We start from the raw sequence: 19,944 nt of genomic DNA on the forward strand, positions 1-19,944 counted from the left end.
CCCTCCTCAAGCTCCACCCCCAAATCTCCAGGAATTTGCCAACCCAAAGTTGGCAACCCTACCTTTAAGCACTTAGTATTTAAAAAATGGATTTAATATATGTTAAGTGTCAACTAAGGTCCAGTAAAATGAAGTAAGAGAAGCCTTAGATTGTAGAATAAGATATACCAGGGCATGCTGTTTTTTAACTTTCCACATATAAAAACCTCCTTGCAAGCACAAAACAACAACAGAAACCAGCACTTCAGGTTGGGAACAATCTAGTCCAGCCCAGTCCCTGTTGCACTAAATTTCTTCTTCTAGGGTTGCTTATATAGAGGGACATTCATGAATGGGATCTTCCATCTGCAATGGATAGGATACAGTCACCATGCAGCCTAAAAGAAGTGTTTAGTTTCAAACAAGCAAGATGCCAGAGCTGATCTTGTTTTCAAACATCACCTTCTGTACTTCCTTCTGTTCCTTTATGGGTGAGGGTGGATATACTGAGTGCTGAGGGAAATTCACTCTCTGCATCTACTAAGGCATCTATTTCCTCCCTCCACCGTTTGAGGCTTAAGTCAGGGCACTGTAAACAGATGCTGCAGCTGACTCTGGAGAAGCCTCTTAAAACCTCAGGGGAGGGTGGGGCAGGAGAAGGGAGGGCACAGCCAGGGGGGGGCCCATATTCCCTTCACTCACCACGGGCCCGCCCCGAAGAGAGGGCATTGGGGGAGCCCACTCCCAAAAAATCCTTTATTAGGCCAGCCTAGGGAATACGGTTGCCAAATCCCTCTTCGCCACCAGCGGGAGGTTTTTGGGGCAGAGCCTAAGGAGGGCAGGCTTTGGGGAAGGGAGGGACTTCGATGCCATGGAGTCCAATTGCCAAAGCGGCCGTTTTCTCCAAGTGAACTGATCTCTATCGGCTGGAGATCAGTTGTAATAGCAGGAGATCTCCAGCTAGTACCTGGAGGTTGGCAACCCTACCAGGGAAGGCCAAAGAGGAAGGGGCAGACAAACCCCAAGAATCCACAGGAGAGAGGGGGATAGGGTTGCCAGCTTCGGGTTGGGAAATACCTGGAGATTTGGGGGTGGAGCCTGAGAAGGGTGGGATTTGTAGAGGGGGGGCTTCAATGCCATAGATTCCAATTGCCAAAGCAGCCATTTTCTTCAGGGGAACTGATCTCTGTCGCCTGGAGATCAGTTGTAATAGTGGGAGAACTCCAATCACCACCTGGAGGTTGGCAACCCTAGAAATGAGCTCCCCTGAAATCAGTCAGGCTGACTTCTGAGAGAATGTGGTTCAAATCAAGCTGCAACAGCATCTACATCTCGTTGAAATACAAGAGAAGCAAAAATGAACAGGGGCCCTGTCCAATTGCCAAAGCAGCCGTTTTCTCCAGGGGAACTGATTTTTATTGCCTGGAGATCAGTTGTAACAGCAGGAGATCTCCAGCCACCACCTGGAGGTTGGCCACCCAAGAGGGGGAAGGGATCAGGGGGAAAGAAACTCCCCCTCCTTGCCCTATTCTGAAGATCTTCCTGGGGCGGGACCTATAAAAGAGAACACTGGACCGTTTTACCTATAATCCTGGACTCCATCCCAGCTCCAGTGGAATCTGACATCCTGATTAGCCCTGACCCTCAGATGGGGTATGCATATTTAGTCAATCAATTGACTAAAACATGTACCATTGGTTAAGACTTCTTAATCAAACGACAGCCCTGTTTAATAAGAAATAAACTTCTTGCATCCATCATTTCAGCTTTTCCCCAAGAAACCAGCCGTTCTGAAAACCCAAAATTTACCTGATGGGATGAAACTTGCCTCCCACTTCCACGAATGCTGGTGGTTGTACAGTTCCACGAATCCTTTGCCTTCACTGAAGGAGATCTTGAACCCACTGGAAAGTACCTGATCGCCATATGCTGGGGGAGCATTGGCTTGCTGAGCCTTTGTCTTCCAGAAAAAAGAAAACGTTACACCTAACAGAGGCAAGGGAGAGAGACAGACGTGGCATTTAAACACTTCGTACATTTACCGATATATCCAATTACTGCAGGCATGTGCATGAGACTCTCTTCCACTTATTTATTGTACTTGATTTCTTGTCCAAAGCACCTTACAATAGCATACTTTTTATTATAAACTATTAAAAGAAATTGTTGTTGCTGTTGTTGTTGTTATTATTATTATTAGTAGTAGTAGTAGTAGAAGAAGAAGAAGAAGAAGAGTTGGTTTTTATATGCTGACTTTCTCGACGACTTAAGGAAGAATCAAACCAGCTTCCAATCACCTGCCCTTCCCCTCCCCACAACAGACACCCTGTGAGGTAGGTGAGGCTGAGAGGACAGGATGGACAGCTAAAAGATTAATATCTATCATTAAGCACTGCAAAGACAATCATGGAATAATGCAAAATAATTCAAATATCTTGAACATAAGAGCAAAAATGTAACACACGGAAGCTAAAGCCATTCTAAACTGTTGTACGGTTTACTGAATTGCTTATTGTTTCTATTGGTTTTAATTTTTTATTATATTGGTTGATTTTTGTGATTTTTTTTACTATTGTTGTTGTTACTATTATTGTGGGGTTTTTTAGTACATTTTATCCCATACTTTCCCCATGGAGCTTGGACCAGTTCACATGATTCTCCCATCTTCCATTTTCTTCTCACAACGCTGAGAGGTAGATTAGGCTGAGCGACTAATCCACTAGTGAGATTTATGGCTGAGTGAAGATTTGTACGTGAGTCACCCCAACCTAATCTAACACTCTAACCATTACACCACAGTCCTCTGACTGAGGCAACAGTACCCCATCCATCCTAAGAGGGAGCACATGGGAAAGAATCCGACAGCTCAGCTCATCCCCTGTACCGGAGTAAGACTTTCCGTACATGAACACATGAAGCTGCCTTAAACTGAATCAGACCCTGGGTCCATCAAAGTCAGTATTGTCTGCTCAGACCAGCAGCAGCTCTCCAGGGTCTTTCACATCACCTGCTTTCCTACTCTCTTTTACTGGAAATGCCGGGGATTGAACCTGGGACCTTCTGCATGCCAAGCAGAGGCTCCACCACTGAGCCACAGCTCCTATCCTTGCTTGCCTAAGTTGATTTGGGAAGCAGTGTTGTTGAGAGAGGGATAGATGCGATTTACAGAAATAAAACCAGCCTGATTCGTTTATAGAGTGCTTGATTCTATGTCCCCCGTGAACATCTTGAAAATAAATTTTGTATAACGAAAGTCTTACCCTGCGCAGAGGATCAAATTAGCTGAGCATTGGAGTTCTCTTCTCCAGGACTCCCCTAGAGGATGGGTGGGAAATAGGATTGCCAAATGTGGCTTGGGAAAATTCCCTGGCCTTTTAGGGGTGGAGCCTGGGGATGGTGGCGTTTGCGGAGGGATGGGACCTCAGCGGGGTATAATGCCAGGGGGAAATGCCACCCTCCATAGCAGCCATTTCCTCCAGGGGAACTGATCTCTGTAGTCTAGGTATCAGTTGTAATTCCAGGAGATGTCAAGCCGCCAACTGGAGATTGACAACCCCTGTGGGGAGCCTTGGCCGCCAGTCAACACAATGACATGCATCCGTTGACTGATCTTTCCTTTTATTTGTTCTGCAGCAAACCTTTCTGCCAAAGTTGGAAATTGTGGTTTTCCCAGCATTGTTTGCCATTATTTTAGGCCTGATGAGCTCTGTGTTATAGTTGGGGGGGGGAGGTTGTTGCACTTGGAAACAAGAGCCGTCAAGCCTAACTATGGCTGTAGCGCTTTAAATCCTCTGGCCTCTGTCCGATCACAGGCCTGGATTACTAAATTCTATCCTTGATTGTTTCCCCCTTGCTTACATACTACACAGATGAGCAAACCTTTGAAGAGCTGAAGCTTTGCATGAATGAGCCTTTTTTTGGATCAAAGCCATTCTCAATTTACATCAGTGGCTTTCCATGCTTTCGGACTGCCCCTATTTATCAGGGACAGTCCATGTTCTCTGGTTATCACTATCTCTCGGGAGATTACTTTTCCAGCTTTTGTGCGTGAGCCAGAAAATGCATGTGCATGAATACAGCATTCGAATTAATTAATTCCATTCTACTCTAAACACACACGCATTTCCCTGTAAGAATGCAAAAAACAGTTCTACTGGATCAGACCAATGGTCCTTCTTCTAATCAAAAATCCTGTATTACTTAGTGTACAATCAGATTTATTTATGTGTTTGTTAAAATGTTTCTGCCTCACCCCATAGGGAACTAAGAAGCTCAAAGATATCCCCAGGCTTGTAGGGTTGCCAGCCTAGTCAGTCCCTTTGCATAGTACAGTAGCTACTTAGTTGAATTCTGAATAGAGCTCCCAACTCTGGTTTGGGGGGGAAATTGGAGATTTGGGGGGTGGAGCCTTTAGAGGGAGGGGCGTGGGGAGGGGTGGGATCTCAGTGAAGTGTAATGCCATACAAGTCTACCCTCTAAAGCAGCCATTTTCTCCAGGGGAACTGATCTCTGTCACTTGGAGATCAGCTCTAATTCTGGGAGATCTCCAGACCCTCAGTGACCTTAATGTTGACCCGTTGAAACCTGGGTGTTAATCCTTGCTCTGCTGTCGGTCGTGGAAAATGCCATAAGTCACAGCTGACTTACGGAGACCCCATAGGGTTTTCAAGGGAGGAGATGACCAGATGTGGTTTGCCATTGCCCACCTCTGCATGGCAACCCTGGACTTCCTTGGTGGTCCCCCATCCAAGTACTAACCAGTAGGGCTGTCAAAAAAAAAATTCGGTACAGTTCGGATTCGGCCGAATTTGACCCTTGTGGGTTCGGTACGTGCCGAAGTCCGAACTCCCCCGCTTCGGATCCCCGGTAATTCGGGGGGATCCGGAGTTCGGGGGAAAATTCGGCCGAAGCGCGCCTTCAGGGATTCCCTGAAGGCGCGCGGAGGCCCTTTAAACTGATCTGTTTAATGTTTAAACTGATCTGTTTAAACTCAGATGAGTTTAAAGGGCAGCCCGCCCCCCTTCAGCGGAGCCCGCTGGAGAGGCGCGGCTGCCCTTTAAACTCATCTGCGCCTCCCAGCCGGGAGGCGCAGATGAGTTTAAATGACAGCCGCCCCCCTTCAGCGGAGCCCGCTGGAGAGGCGCAGCTGCCCTTTAAACTCATCTGCGCCTCCCGGCCGGGAGGCACAGATGAGTTTGAATGACAGCCGCCCCCCTTCAGCGGAGCCCGCTGGAGAGGCGCGGCTGCCCTTTAAACTCATCTGCGCTTCCCAGCTGGGAGGCTCAGATCAGTTTAAAGGGCAGCCCGCGCCTTTCAGCGGGCTCCCCTGAAGGGGGGCCGAATTGGCCGAATTTATTCGTGAACTCCCGAACTCGCTGAATTTGGCCCCCCCGGTTGCCCGCCAGTTTTGTGTTCGGATCCGTCCGAACAGAAAATCACCGAATCAGGGGAAATTCGGTTGATTTTCAGTTCGGACCGAACCGAATTGACAGCCCTACTAACCAGGACCAACCCTGCTTAGCTTCTGAGATCTGATGAGACGGGGCTAGCCTGGGCCATGTAGGTTCTGTTGTCACAAGAACAATACAAAATAAAATGAAGATAAGGGAGCCTTATGTTGCTGCCCTCAGCTCCTGGGAGGGGGGTGCATTTTCACAAGACACAATCACCCATTGGCCTCATGACATAAGAACATAAGAAAGGCCCTGCTGGATCAGACCAAGGCCCATCAAGTCCAGCAGTCTGTTCACACAGTGGCCAACCAGGTGCCTCTAGGAAGCCCACAAACAAGACAACTGCCGCAGTACCATCCTGCCTGTGTTCCACCGCACCCAAAATAATAGGCATGCTCCTCTGATACTAGAGAGAATAAGTATTCAGCATGACTAGTATCCATTTTAACTAATAGCCATGAATACCCCTTTCCTCCATGAATATGTCTACTCCCCTCTTAAAGCCCTCCAAGCTGGCAGCCATCACCACATCCTGGGGCAGGGAGTTCCACAATTTAACTATGCGTTGTGTGAAAAAAATACTTCCTTTTATCTGTTTTGAATCTGTCACCCTCCAGCTTCAACAGATGACCCCGCGTTCTAGTATTATGGGAGAGGGAGAAAAACTTCTCCCTGTCCACTCTCTCCAAACCATGCATGATTTTATAGACCTCTATCATGTCTCCCCTTAGCCGCCTTCTTTCCAAGCTAAACAGCCCTAAGCGTCTTAACCACTCCCTGTAGGACAATTGCTCTAGTCCCCTAATCATTTTGGTTGCTCTTTTCTGCACCTTCTCAAGCTCTGTAATATCCTTTTTTAGGTGCGGTGACCAGTACTGTCCACAGTATTCCAAGTGTGGTCTCACCATAGATTTGTACAAGGGCAGTATGATATCAGCAGTTTTATTCTCTATTCCTCATCTAATTATGGCCAGCACGGAATTTGCCTTTTTTACAGCAGCCACACACTGAGTTGGCATCTTCATTGAGCTATCCACTACCACCCCAAGATCCCTTTCTTGATCTGTCGCTGCCAGCACAGATCCCATCAGTGTATATGTGAAGTTGGGATTTTTTGCCCCAAAATGCATCACTTTACACTTACTCACATTGAATCTCATTTGCCATTTTAATGCCCATTCTTCCAGTATGTAGAGATCCTTCTGGAGCTCTTCACAGTCCGATTATGTTTTAACCACCCTAAATAATTTGGTGTCATCTGCAAACTTGGCTACTTTACTGTTTAGCCCCAACTCCAGGTCATTGATGAACAAGTTGAAAAGCACCGGTCCCAACTCAGATCCCTGAGGGACCCCACTGCTCACATCCCTCCATTGTGAGAACTGACCATTTATTCCTACTCTCTGCTTCCTATTTTTCAGCCAGCTCTCAATCCGTAAGAGGACTTTTCTTCTTATCCCATGACTATGAAGTCTGCTTAGCAGTCTTTGGTGGGAGACTTGAACCCAGGTCTCACTGGCCCTAGCATTTAGCTAGTGCAGCACTCTGGCTCTGCCATTCAAGGTGATGCTAATTGCAAAGAGGTATGGCCAGACCAGTGACTCATGCATAGATACGGCATGGTGCTCCTTCTCTATGGGAGGCTATTGTGGGTTCAAAGAAATATTTAATGACCTCTTTATTATGACACAATGAGATGCCCTAATAAAACTTTTTAAGGCTTACAAGCCTGGTCCACTGAACAATGTTCCTTTCCCCCCCACCCCCTTTTCTTAACCATTTTTATCCACCACACCATTCAGTGTTTTTATCAATCTTAATGCTTTCGTTTGTAAGCCCAGGGAAAGCTGATAGTAAAAAAAATTATTTCCAGCCTTATATTATCATTGCCATTGTAGAACTAACGTTGCAAACGGGGGAGTTTTATATCTCTGATGGTGTGGGGAAGAAGCAAAATGTATACATAAGAAATGGTGCACAACAAAATGTTCTTGTGGCAGGGAATGAAGAATCTCCCAAGGTATGCCCAAATCAAGATACAGGGTACCATTTTAGGAAGACGGGGAAGGGAGGGACAACTTCCTAAGTACCAGCTCACTGGCTGTATTCAGTAAAATAATTACAGTTTAAAAATGTGACGCTGGGGATCCCTGGTCAGGCCACCTAGGATTGCCAGCTCCTGGTTGGGAAATACTGGAGATTTTTTTAAGAAGAAGAGTTGGTTTTTACATGGCCACTTTCTCCACCATTTAAGGAAGAATCACTGGCTTACAATCACCTTCCATTCCCCTCCCCACAACAGACACCCAGTGAGGTAGGTGGGGGTGAGAGGGCTCTAAGAGCTGTGACTAGTCCAAGGTCCCCCAGCTGGCTTCGTGTGGAGGAATGGGGAAACCAACCCGGTTCGCCAGATTAGCCTCCCCCGCTCATGTGGAGGAGTAGGGAATCAAACCCGGTTCTCCAGGTCAGAGTCCACCACTCCAAATCACTGCTCTTAACCACTACACCATCCTGGCTCACCATGCTGGTTTTGGGGCGGAGCCTGAGGAAAGAAGGGTTTGGAGAGGGGAGGGACTTCAATGCCATAGAGTCCAATTGCCAAAGCGGCCATTTTCTCCAGGGGAACGGATCTCTATCGGCTGGAGATCAGTTGTAATAGCAGGAGATCTCCAGCTTGTACCTGGAGGTTGTCAACCCTATGCCACGTAGTCCGCCCTTCAAAGTTGCCATTTCCTCCAGGTGAAACAATCTCTGCAGTCTGGAGATCGGTTGTAATTCTGGGAACTCCAGGCCCCATCTGGAGGTTGGTAGGCAAATCCCAAGCCTGTGGTACCTCTTCCCTCTGCAAATAACAGGTTGTTCTTCTTTGCTTACATTCCAAAGGCTTCTAAAACTATCCTCTCTTCTTCTTCTTCTTCTTCTTCTTCTTCTTCTTCTTCTTTGCCCAGTCTGGGTAATTTTCACCCTAGAATGACTGTTCTGACAAGTCCATAACATTTTCTAGTTACTTTATTTTGTTTTTTATTGACTGTACATTATTGCACAGTTTCTTTTTTCCCCTCTGTTTTTGCAAGCTGCATGCCAGAAAAGTGGGATGTTAACATAAGCAAATACTCCAGGACAGAAACATATTTTTACACATAAACCAGTCTCCTCAAGGATGCTTGCGACTGAATGAAAATGGTGCCATCCAGCTCATTTACTCCGGCATAGCTGGAGCATCTTTAGAAGCTAAAGAGAGAGACTGCATTATAGCATAGCCTGTCTCTTTCTCCCTGTTAGACACATGAAAACATGTTTTTCTTCTCCCTTTGAGTGAAACTTTTCTCCACACTTTGGTTAAAACTGAATAGAGGCAGCAGCGGGCTTACAAAATTGCTTATAGCAGCTTAGAATACTTCTGAGTGCTTTACAAAGAGAAGATGGATCTAATGTTATAATGGCTTCAACACAATGCAACAGGGAAAGGAAATGGGGAAGGAGGAATGGCTGCTTTGGGAGCTCCTTGGAGTAGAAAGGTGGCATATAAAATCTAAACAAATACAAATAAACTTTGGTTCTTGTAGGTTATCCGGGCTGTGTGACCGTGGTCTTGGTATTTTCTTTCCTGACGTTTCGCCAGCAGCTGTGGCTGCTGACGAAACGTCAGGAAAGAAAATACCAAGACCACGGTCACCCAGCCCGGATAACCTACAAGAACCGATGAACTCGGACCGTGAAAGCCTTCGACAATACAAATAAGCTTATTTGTGTTCTTCTCATCTTTTGGAGCAATGGGTGGGGCAGGATGGAATGTGCCAAGTCTGGGTTGGGACATTCTTGGAGATTTGGGGGTGCAGTCTAGGGATGGCGGAGTAGGGTATAAATGACATTGACTCCACCCTCCAAAACTGCCATTTCCTCCAAGGGAACTGATCGCTATAGTCTGGAATCAGTTGTTATTCAAGGAGATCTTCAGGATCCATCTGGAGGTTGGTAACCCTATGCTTCACCCTTTCTCCATGGATTGTATTCCCGTCAAAACTGTCTCCGTAGATGCTTCCCCACCTGCAAAGGAAAAGACACCAAGTGCATATCTCTTCGCTGGTAGGATGAAAGCCAGCTTGGGGAGGCCAATTTGTAGCAGGCAAAGCAACCCAAGGGGAAAGGATAAAGCACTCTCTTTCCTCCCACCATTCCTCCAATTAAATTTGGAGCCTCCTGGTGGTTGTATAAAAGTTTCCTCGAAAAAAATGTCAAGGGATCCTTCACCCTGTATTTGTCTGGCCTTCCACATGGACCAGATGACGTTTTCCAAGGATTCTTCAGGATAGTCTAAGCACATATTGTTCTCATCCAACTAACATCCAACTAACTTCATCCTAAGGGGGTGATGTTCAATGGTGATAGTCATGTGGAATGGATTTAAGAGGCAGCTATGTGCTGGAGAGCCAGCGTGGTATAGTGGTTAAGAGCAGTGAGTTTTTAAAAAATATTTTTATTAAGTTTTTAGAGGATACATAAAGGAAGAAAGGGAAAGGGATCAAATGCCCGTCTGCAGTGGTTTGGAGTGGTGGATTCTGATCTGGAGAACCGGATTTGATTCCCCACTCCTCCACATGAGCAGCGGATGCTAATCTGGTGAACTGGATTTGTTTCCCCGCTCCTACACATGAAGCCAGTTGGGTGACCTTGGCCTAGTCACAGCTTTGCTAGAGCTCTCTCGGCCCCATCTACCTCACAGGGTGTCTGTTGTGGGGAGGGGAAGGGAAGGTGATTGTAAGCTGGTTTGATTCTTAAGTGATAGAGAAAGTCGGCATATAAAAACCAACTCTTCTTCTATTAAAATACATAACCAATACCCATAAACAAAGGAGAAAGAAAACCTTTTTGGAAATCATTTGGGACCCTTACTAGCTATTTTTAAAAAGGTATAGGTCCCCTGTGCAAGCACCGGGTCATTCCTGACCCATGGGGTGACGTCTCATCCGACGTTTCCAAGGCAGACTTTGTTTATGGGGTGGTTTGCCAGTGCCTTCCCCAGTCATCTTAACCTACAGTTAAATTATGCTAATATGCAAATATGCATAAATTCAGATAACAGGATTTGAAATTTCTAGGCACACTGTTAGTTTTTTTTGTTTTTTTTTTGTTTTTTTATTTTGTTAATGGTACAGGTTGCAATTTATATTGTGACATTTTCATATACAACCAACTTCCGTAAGAGAAGAGTTTGCTGATGCCTTAAGATTGCTGAGAGGAGTTGTACCGTATCTCCTCTCTCTCTCTTTTTTTTAAGTTATAAGTGCAGGCCAATAAAAAAACTGACAATCCAAGTACTGACAGTGGCTGCATAACTAACCTTCAGGTTCACAACGTTCTGGATTAATAATGCAAGAGTTTTGGTAGCTTCCGAAGAGGAAAAACATTACTCCTGTTGGATCTGGGATGCAAATTCCCTTGTTCACCATTCCTTCTACTATATCTGAGGAAAGGAAACGTTAAGAAAGAGGCAAGTTTTAAAAAAATATTTTCTTCACAGTCCACACTGTCCTGAGGACATGCCTCAGGCATCCAGCTTATGTCTTTTCAGTCCCACCCCGCTTCCCTGCATCCCCATTTCCCTGAAACCAGTCAAACTAGGGCTGTCTCTATGCCATCCAAAAACTGGAAAAAGAAGGGGGAGATGGAACCATGCATATGTGTGTGTACGCACAGTCTTTATGCAGTGAAACGGGCAGAAATTGCCACTGTGATCTCGTGTCTGACCCACCTCCCAAGAACAGTCATTCTATCTATTTAGGATAGACTCATAGAGTTGGAAGGGACCACCCAGGTCATCTAGTCCAACCCCCTGCACAATACAGGAAATTCACAGCTACCTCCCCCACACCCCGTGACCCCTACTCCATGCTCAGAAGATGGCCAAGTTGCCCCCACTCCTCTCATGATCTGCCTGCGGTCATAGAATCAGCATTGCTGACAGATGGCCATCTAGCCTCTGCTTAAAAACCTCCCAAGGAAGCCTGTTACTGAGGAACCACTCTAACTGTCCTAATGTTTAGACAGAAACACTTTTAATCCAATTTCAACCCATTGGTTCTGGTACGACCTGGGGCAACAGAAAACAACTTGGCACCATACTCTATATGGCAGCCCTTCAAGTACTTGAAGATGGTTATCATATCACCTCTCAGTCGTCTCCTCTCCAGGCTAAACCTACCTAGCTCCTTCAGCCTTTCCTCATATCTGTAAAGGGCTAGGGTCTTCCTACAGAAGCCCTCAAGGGGCAGTGTACTTTTAAGATCTTAACCAGGGTTAAAGGACCATGCCATGGTTTGTGCTAACCATGGTTAAGTGACGGCTGTCCCAGGCCTACTTGGGTCTCCTTTTAATTAACCTGCATACCACAGAGACTCCTGTGCAATTTCGTTCCAAGTTTCGTTTTTTAAAAATAATACATATTATTTAATATATCCACACAATTATCTTCAGAACTTTTTTAACACACACAAACCCGACTTTTCGCTGCCAGTGAACCTCCAGTTCCAAACCTAACATTGACCAGAAACGTTGTTGCATGGCAAATGCAGAAGAAATGGACGGAAGTCTCACCTACAGTTGCAGAGAAGTTAGAGTAGGCAGAATCATTGGTATATACAAAAGTAGCATTATGGGAAGGAAGCACAGTGAAGTTGTGGATTCTTAGAGCTGGGTGGAACGACAAAGACAAAAACAAAAGCAATACGATGAATTAAACGCAAGATGAATATGAATCTGCCAGTCCATATCTCTCAACGGGAGGGAAACCCCCGCAAGTGGTAGTAAGCGACTCTCTAGGAAGCAGGATCTGCCCATCCACACATTTTTTTTCTCCTCTAGACCACCAATTTGACAAATAAAGCCGACATTCAGGTGCCATTTAACCCCGGAAAGAACAGCATCAAAAATGCATAGCGCACTTAAACGTGTTCATTATGCACACTGCAGTTGCCCTGTTATCGAAAGCCTCTACCAAGCACCAGAATGTCCCAGGTAGTAATCATGGGTACTAATTAATGGGCAATCGAGGCAGCAGGCCAGGGTCTTTCAGGAACTTGTTAGAGATCCAAAGTTTGACAGCGGCTGTTCCTATGCAACCGCAACACGGGAGACCCAACAGCCTCGAGAGTTCTTGTGGCTGTTACTGAGCTAAATTTTGACGTGAGGGACTGAATCCAATGATTCCCTTAAGGTAAGCCTTATGTAGGAGACCAAGCTCTGCTCACGATTTGAGTTCGATCCCAATGGAAGTTGGTTTCAGGTAGCCGGCTCAAGGTTGACTCAGCCTTCCATCCTTCCGAGGTTGGTGAAATGAGTACCCAGCTTGCTGGGGGTAAAGGGAAGATGACTGGGGAAGGCACTGGCAAACCACCCCATAAACAAAGTCTGCCTAGTAAACGTCGGGATGTGACATCACCCCATGGGTCAGGAATGACCCGGTGCTTGCACAGGGGACCTTTACCTTTTTTACTGCAGACCAACACAGCTACCCTCTATAACTATTTCCATTGGAGGAAGACATCTTCCATCAGAGGAACGTTTAATGGAAGGGAGTCATTGGATCTAACTGTGCAAAACTGGATCTATGCCAGTGATTGTAAAATAATGTTTTGAAGTTCACTGAAAGGGCAGCTGAAACATTTTTCTTTCCCGCACATTTTTTAAAATAGCTGAAGGAATATAAAAAATTTCCTTCCTGGAAGGGATCAAAAGTTGCTTCGTCCAGTATCCTATTTCCAAAAGCAGCTGGCCAGATGCCTCCAAGAAGCCCACAAGCAATGCATAGGACAATAATCCTCTGCCATTATTCGTTCCCAGCATCTAATATGTGAAGGTACACTGCCACTAGACTTGGAGGGTCAATGTATGTCTCACGGTCCATAGCCACTGAGAGCCGGCTGTGTTTTTCCGACAACCTTCCTTTAATTTTCGAACTGAAACCAGGCTTGCTCTTCTGCTATGCTCACGTCAGGACAGAGGTAACTTCTATGGAAGGCATCCAAAACCCTATAAATATACAGATCTCTGAAAATTTAGCCGGGCGACACAGACATCCATTGGAGCGAACCGTTGAGAGATATGGAACTGGACTGCAGCCATACAAAGATTTCAACAAGTAAAATGGATCAACATGATAGGCAAGCTCGTGATGTTTCGATGATTTATGAGAAGGAGCATGGAGTGGAAAACAACTGGATGGAATTATGACAAATGGAAGGGAAACATAAATAATATCCCCAAAGCCCCCAGCAATGAATGGAAGAGAGGCATAATCAGAGAGGGAGCTTGTCCCCTGCAACGCCAACCCTCTAGGGATGCTACATCCTGTCCTTACCCAATCAAAACAGCTCTCTGACCTGGTTCACACATGCACATTCCTCGCTGGGGGATCCAGGGATGATCCGCATGCACGAAACCGGCCATTGTCTATTAATCGTCCCAAAAGCAACTTTCATATCAAAGGAAGTCATCCCAGTCATAACACTTATTTATTTTATTTCTAGCCTGCCCTCCCCGGCCGAAACCAGGCTCAGTTGATGGGGAGATCTGTTCACATATTAAGCTGTACTTTACATAAACCCTGGTCTAGACAAACAGCGGTGTTGTTAGGACCGGACTTGGGGACAAAAGTCTACAGCCTGGCCACCCTGGCTCAGCAAGGGGGGAAGGACCCAAATGTCAAATATAGTTATGGATTGGTGAAGTTCCCCCCTGCGCCCTTCCACTTTTCTTTATTCCTCCCCTTCATTCCCCAGCGGGTTCCAGTTCCCAGAATTTGTCCCAGTGCGAAGCTGCGTGCGCAGTGCATACGACATGTGCAGCCCCGAAAACAGCGCACACCCCGAGAGCCATTTCAGCTCAGCTGAGGAAGGTAGGAACCAAAGGACCTCCCCATTCCTCAACCTGTGATGTTCTATACACCGGGAACTTTCACACATCCTGAATAATGCACTTTAAATCCACTTGAACGATCGTTTGCAAGTGGATTTTGCCGGAAAATCCAGCTGCAAAGTGCATTGAAAGTGGATTGAAAATCCAGCTGCGAAGTGCATTGGAAGTGCATTGGAAGTGGATTGAAAGTGCATTATTCGGCATGTGTGAAAAGTGCCACCGTCTCCCCGGTGATGTCTCATTGAAAGAAAAGCCACCTGAAGCCCCACCAAGCCCTATGGTCAATTTTAGGAATTCAACCAGCCATATCATTCATTGCGCATACAAAGCCATGGAGGATATCTTGATTTGCCAGTGACATTTTGGAATGTGAGATTCCCCTCCCTGTTGTTACACTCGTAGCTCTGGATGGGTCACCCCTAAATAGCCTAAGAAGTCTGAGGAAGGCAGCCTTGAAAAGCAAAAACAAAAGAAAACAAAAGAAAAATCTGGGTTCCAGAGTCTTTGCTGCATGAAGAGGTGCGAGGTGCCATCTGGCACAGTGCGAAAGAGACTGCTGAATGGCTTTTTTTTCTGGGCTCCGCTGTCTTTACATTCCGACTTTCACAAAGGCTGCAAGAGCACTTGGATCTACCTCCGTTTGTGTCCCGCAACTCATGGATTCCTTCCACCATCCCCAGAGGCCAATAGTGGGATGCCTGGGCTAGAACATCAAACCCTATTTGAACAAAGAAACACAAAATGACAGATGTTAAGAATCGGAGTTCCCTGAGCCCAAGGAGAAAGGCGACATTCAGGGAGGAGCAGACTGGGGAGTGAAAATGGCCATGGAGCAAGCCAGCATGGTGTAGTGGTTAAGAGTGATGGTTTGGAGCGGTGGACTCTGATCTGGAGAACCGGGTTTGATTCCCCACTCCTCCACATGAGCGGCGGAGGCTAATCTGGTGGACTGAATTCTCCAGATTAGAGTCCACTGCTCCAAACCTCTGCTCTTAACCACTACACTAGCTGGGTGATGTTGGGCTAGTCGCAGTTCTCTTCTCGTTCCTCTGTTGACCCAATTTTTCCCTCTCCCCTGAACCCAGCCCGGGAGAAATCCCCGTTCATAATGCAAAGCGCGGGACACCCAAGCTTGGTTTCTGTCACAGAAAGCATGCAGTCAATTACAAAGCAGCCTGTAAAGAGGCAGGGATCCAAATGCTTCCTGCGTCCTCAGAACTCTTTCTGAGTAGAAGAAAGGCTTTTTAAAAATGAGGTTTGGATTCCCTCCCCCTTTCAGATTGCTTCGTTCTTTTTTTTTTTTTTTTGGTTCTTAAAATGTTTTTTTATGCAGCAATTGGGTTTGGGAGGGATTTTCTCTCACAATAAGCGCTACAAAGTCAGCCAATTACAAAGCAGCATTTAAAGGGGCGGGGACTTGATTTGAGCTTGGAGGCTGCTGGTGCCTAGATTCCCAACAGGAAAGTGTGGGTTCAGTGAGCAACGAACCTCAGGTAAAACTCCCAGGCATAAACAACCTGACTATGATTAATCAGACCAACATCAAACCATGATTTCAGATCCTGGCTTGACAAACGCTAACCAGCCTTAGCTAGCGGGTGGCCCGCATTTCGACAGTCACACTGAACATAGCTTAATTAAACCATGTTAGTTCTAAACTGAGCCGCTATGGGACAATTAGGCTTTTCTAGGATACATTTAATCAAAAAGGACAAACACTATCTAAGCCTTTAAATCAACAGATGACCGGCTTTGGGATGACGAGCAAATCTTAGAGACAGCGCAGTAGAGCTTTCAGCAAAATTCAACCGTGTGTGTTTCAAGCACCTCCCCTGTTCTCGTATGCAAACTTCACCAGCTCTTGGGAACACATAATAAACAATAAATTAAATTTTTGGGGTTTTCCCTTACAACCCTCGACCAGCCTTAACCAACAGAATGCCAATGAAGAAAGGAAGTGAAGAGTATTTAGCTTAGATTTCCGCAGTACCCAATGCAGAGCGCGTCGAGTTTGCTCCACTGCCGCAATGGGAATCCCCGCGCCAGAAGCCCTCCCCTTATATTTTAATCTTTTAACTTCCCCAAATCAAAGGTGTGCTTTTGCCCTAGCGAGGCTGAATGCTTTTTGCACACAAGTGTTAAACAGTCGCTTTTTGAAAAACAAATTTAGTAACCGCCTGCGTGACCGTGGGGACAGTGTAACCAAAACCCTAGACCATATGCTCCTCTTCTGTAAAAAATGGAAGGTAGAGAGAACTCGCCGGATTTTACCCATTCTAGCCAAATATGATCTTCCCTTAGAACCTTGGATTACGCCGTTCCTCTTATCTGATCTCAAGACTGAGACCGAGAAAATTTATCAGAGTGCGAAATATCTAACGCATGTAATGGCTGTAAAAATTGTCACGACAAAAGGGTTCTATTCTGTGCTAAACTGAACTGGGATTGGGCTGTTTTTGTAAAACTGTTTCTCTTGTACAATGTAAATGCTTTTCTTTTGTCAATGAGCAATAAAGGTTGATGATGATTATGGCGTATGCAAACTGCGGGGAGGTATGGAAATGTTACAAGGGTCAAAGAGCATGAACTGACCCACGCTTTCCTACCAATGCCCAAAGTTTCCCTTGGCTGGGGCGCCTCATCTCCATGTACTCCCCTCTCTTGACCAGAGCTGACTGAACTCCCCCCAGGATGGAAAAAATATATGTGTGCTTGAAGGTGGTGGCAGTGTTACTGAATCAGACCTCTGGCACTCTTAAAACATTACATCTGCTCTCACACTGAATGAACCTTCAGCAGGTGGGAAATGGCTCAGGGGTAGAGCATCTGCTTTGCACGCAGAAGGTCGCAGATCACCAGCGTCTCCAGCTGAAAGATCACAGGTCACAAATGTTGAAGAGCAGCTGGCAAAACAGACCAAGATGGACCAGAAATCTGACTATGTACAGTACTGCAGCTGGCACTGCAGCTGGTACATCACACATGTGATGATGCTGATGAAGAAGAAGAGGAGGAGAAGGAGGAGGAAGGGGGGAGGAGGAGGAGGAGACACATGACACATGAAGCTTCCTTATACTGAATCAGACCTTTGGTCCATCAGAGTCAGTATTGTCTACTCAGACCGGCAGCAGCTCTCCAGCGTCTCAGGCAGAGGTCTTTCCCATCACCTACTTGCCTAGTCCCTTTAACTGGAGATGCCGGAGATTGGACCTGGGACCTTCTGCAAGCCAAGCAGATGCTCTACAAACTGAGCCACAGGAGGAGTTGGTTTTTTATACCCCATTTTTCTCTGCCTTTAAGGAGTCTCAAGGGCAGCATAAAAGTCTAATAAATAACAAAAACAAAACAGTAGAAGAAGAGCTGGTTTTTATACCCTGCTTCTCTTCACCTTCAAGGAGTCTCAAAACCAGCTCACAATTGCCTTCCCTTCCCCTCCCCACAAAAGACACCTTGTGAGCAGGGCCGGATTTAGGTTTGATGAGGCCCTAAGCTATTGAAGGTAATGGGGCCCTTTATATGTCCAGCTGTCCTTTGTCAACAACAAATTGTTGCTGTTTTTTGTGTTGAATATATGCTATATGGTAATTTAAGGACCTAATAGGTATCTAAAGCCATTTGCACATAACAAAACACTGTTGCTGTATGTAGGTTTTATTTTATTTGTTTTTTATATTATATTTTGGAAATGTACATCCAGGTTTTTTTTCCTTTATATTTTTTTGGGGGGGGGCCAAGAGAGTGGGGCTCTAAGCTATAGCTTGTTTAGTTTATATGTAAATCCGGCACTGCTTGTGAGGTAGATGGGGCTGAGAGGGTTTGGAGAGAACTGTGACTAGCCCAAGGTCACCCAGTTGGCTTCATGGGGAGGAGTGGGGAAACCAACCTGGTTCACCAGATTAGAGTCCACCGCTCATGTAGAGGAGTGGGGAGTCAAACCCAGTTCTCCAGATTAGAGTCCGCTGCTCTTAACCACTAAACCACGCTGGAAAGACTTTGTCGATGGAGTGCCTTTTAAAGGACTATTCAGAAGGCAACGCCGGGGCTCTCTTCATTGATTTCTTCCCGCCAAGCACTCCACATTTTACACCTATCCCTAATTTCAAGGATCGTCCCTCAGTTCATTCATTTGGATGCTTGAGCGAGAAGGGAAGAGTTAGTTCACAGCAGCAACCCGGGTTGATTAACCCTTTTTTTATTTACCAGAGAAAACATCCTGAAGAAATCCAGCCTTTAATAAACACATGTGGCAAAGCTCTGGAGGAAAGGCAAAAAGATTTGTATCGGGAAACGGCCCAGCGCTCAGTCTTCCGACTCCTCAAATCCCCAGTTCCATAAAACATGTGGAATTTAGCGCATCCATCCCAGCCACAGAAAGCAGATGTTGTTTGTATAAACAGATTTGGACAAGTTAGCAGAAACCCAGCCTGGTTGTGTGTGTTTTTTCTCCCCTAGGATGAGCACCAGACCGAAAACTGTATTAGCTGAGTATGAGAAAATCTGCATGCATGTATTCTAAAAATGGGAATGAGATGGAGACAGCCTTTCCTCACCAGGTGGGAGTTCAAAGACATAAACAGAGAATCAGCGATAACCACCAGAAACTTCTATAATCCTCTCGCCAAGTCTGAGCATTATTAGTTGTATTCAGACGTCCTAAACAAACCATCATTTCCATAATGAGGAAAAACAAACTCTCCTTCCTCCCCTTTGCAAGTCTAGCCAAAAACTGCAGTTTCTCACAGCAACAGAAATGATAATTGGTTTTTTTCCTACAAATGAAATTCTAAACCGCATTTGATTCTGGGTGGTAAACAAGAAACAAACCACAATCTCTTAAAGGGCTGGATTTGTGTATCGCAACAAATTTACTCATTAGGACATCTTGGCATGGCCCGGAAAGGGAAGGAGAAGGAGAGTTGTTTTTATATGCCGACTTTCTCCACCGCTTAAGGAAGAATCAGAGCAGCTTACAATCACCTTCCCTCCCCCTCCCCACAGCAGACACCTTGTGAAGTAGGTGGGGCTGAGAGAGCTAGAAGAGAGCTGTGACTAGCCCAAGGTCACCCAGCTGGCTTCATATGGGAAAAAGTTTGAGGACTTCTTGGTTGACTTTCATTAAGAATAAACTATGGTTTGTTGGCATCAGAATACTGAATAAGTTCAAAAGCTTTAACAGCACAGAATGAATGCCTTCCTTCATTAATAGAAACTCTCGAAAGCTTATGCCTCCAAAATCTCATCGGTCTCTGAGGTGCTACTGGATTCGAATCTCGTTCTTCTACTGCCGAACAACATGGCTATCCTCTGAAACTATTTAGGCACTCTGTTATTCTTAAGATCACCGGAACTAATTTGGGGTCTGTTTTGAATCAGGTCTGTTGATTCAAGATGGAAATTCGAAGAGAGGAGGGGCAGGGAGGAAGGTCCTACAAAATTTCTGAACTGCATTCTGCAGATGGTCAGAGGCAGGCAGTGTCTTCCCAAACCTTTCTGTCCTCCTTCTAGAGCACCCTGTAGTGTATAACATGAAAACTTCCAGGGCTGAAGTTACAACAGGGTTCATAAAGGTGTATCAGGGAAATATAGGTCTTTTATGCAT

At 45.7% G+C, this 19,944-nt stretch overlaps 1 protein-coding gene across 1 annotated transcript in view; it reads right to left on the bottom strand.

Moving 5' to 3' along the window:
- Positions 1–19,944, bottom strand: part of ADGRD1 (adhesion G protein-coupled receptor D1) — a 239,951-nt gene that overhangs the window by 216,742 nt on the left and 3,265 nt on the right. Inside the window, exons 3-6 of the mRNA XM_056859596.1 lie at positions 14,980–15,063; positions 12,027–12,122; positions 10,774–10,896; positions 1,789–1,965 (exon numbers count right to left, since the gene is read on the bottom strand). Of these exons, the coding sequence (XP_056715574.1) occupies positions 1,789–1,965; positions 10,774–10,896; positions 12,027–12,122; positions 14,980–15,063 (480 nt within the window). The remainder of the gene's footprint in view (positions 1–1,788; positions 1,966–10,773; positions 10,897–12,026; positions 12,123–14,979; positions 15,064–19,944) is intronic.

Source organism: Euleptes europaea, chromosome 13 (assembly GCF_029931775.1).
Source record: "Euleptes europaea isolate rEulEur1 chromosome 13, rEulEur1.hap1, whole genome shotgun sequence".
NCBI lineage: Eukaryota > Metazoa > Chordata > Lepidosauria > Squamata > Sphaerodactylidae > Euleptes > Euleptes europaea.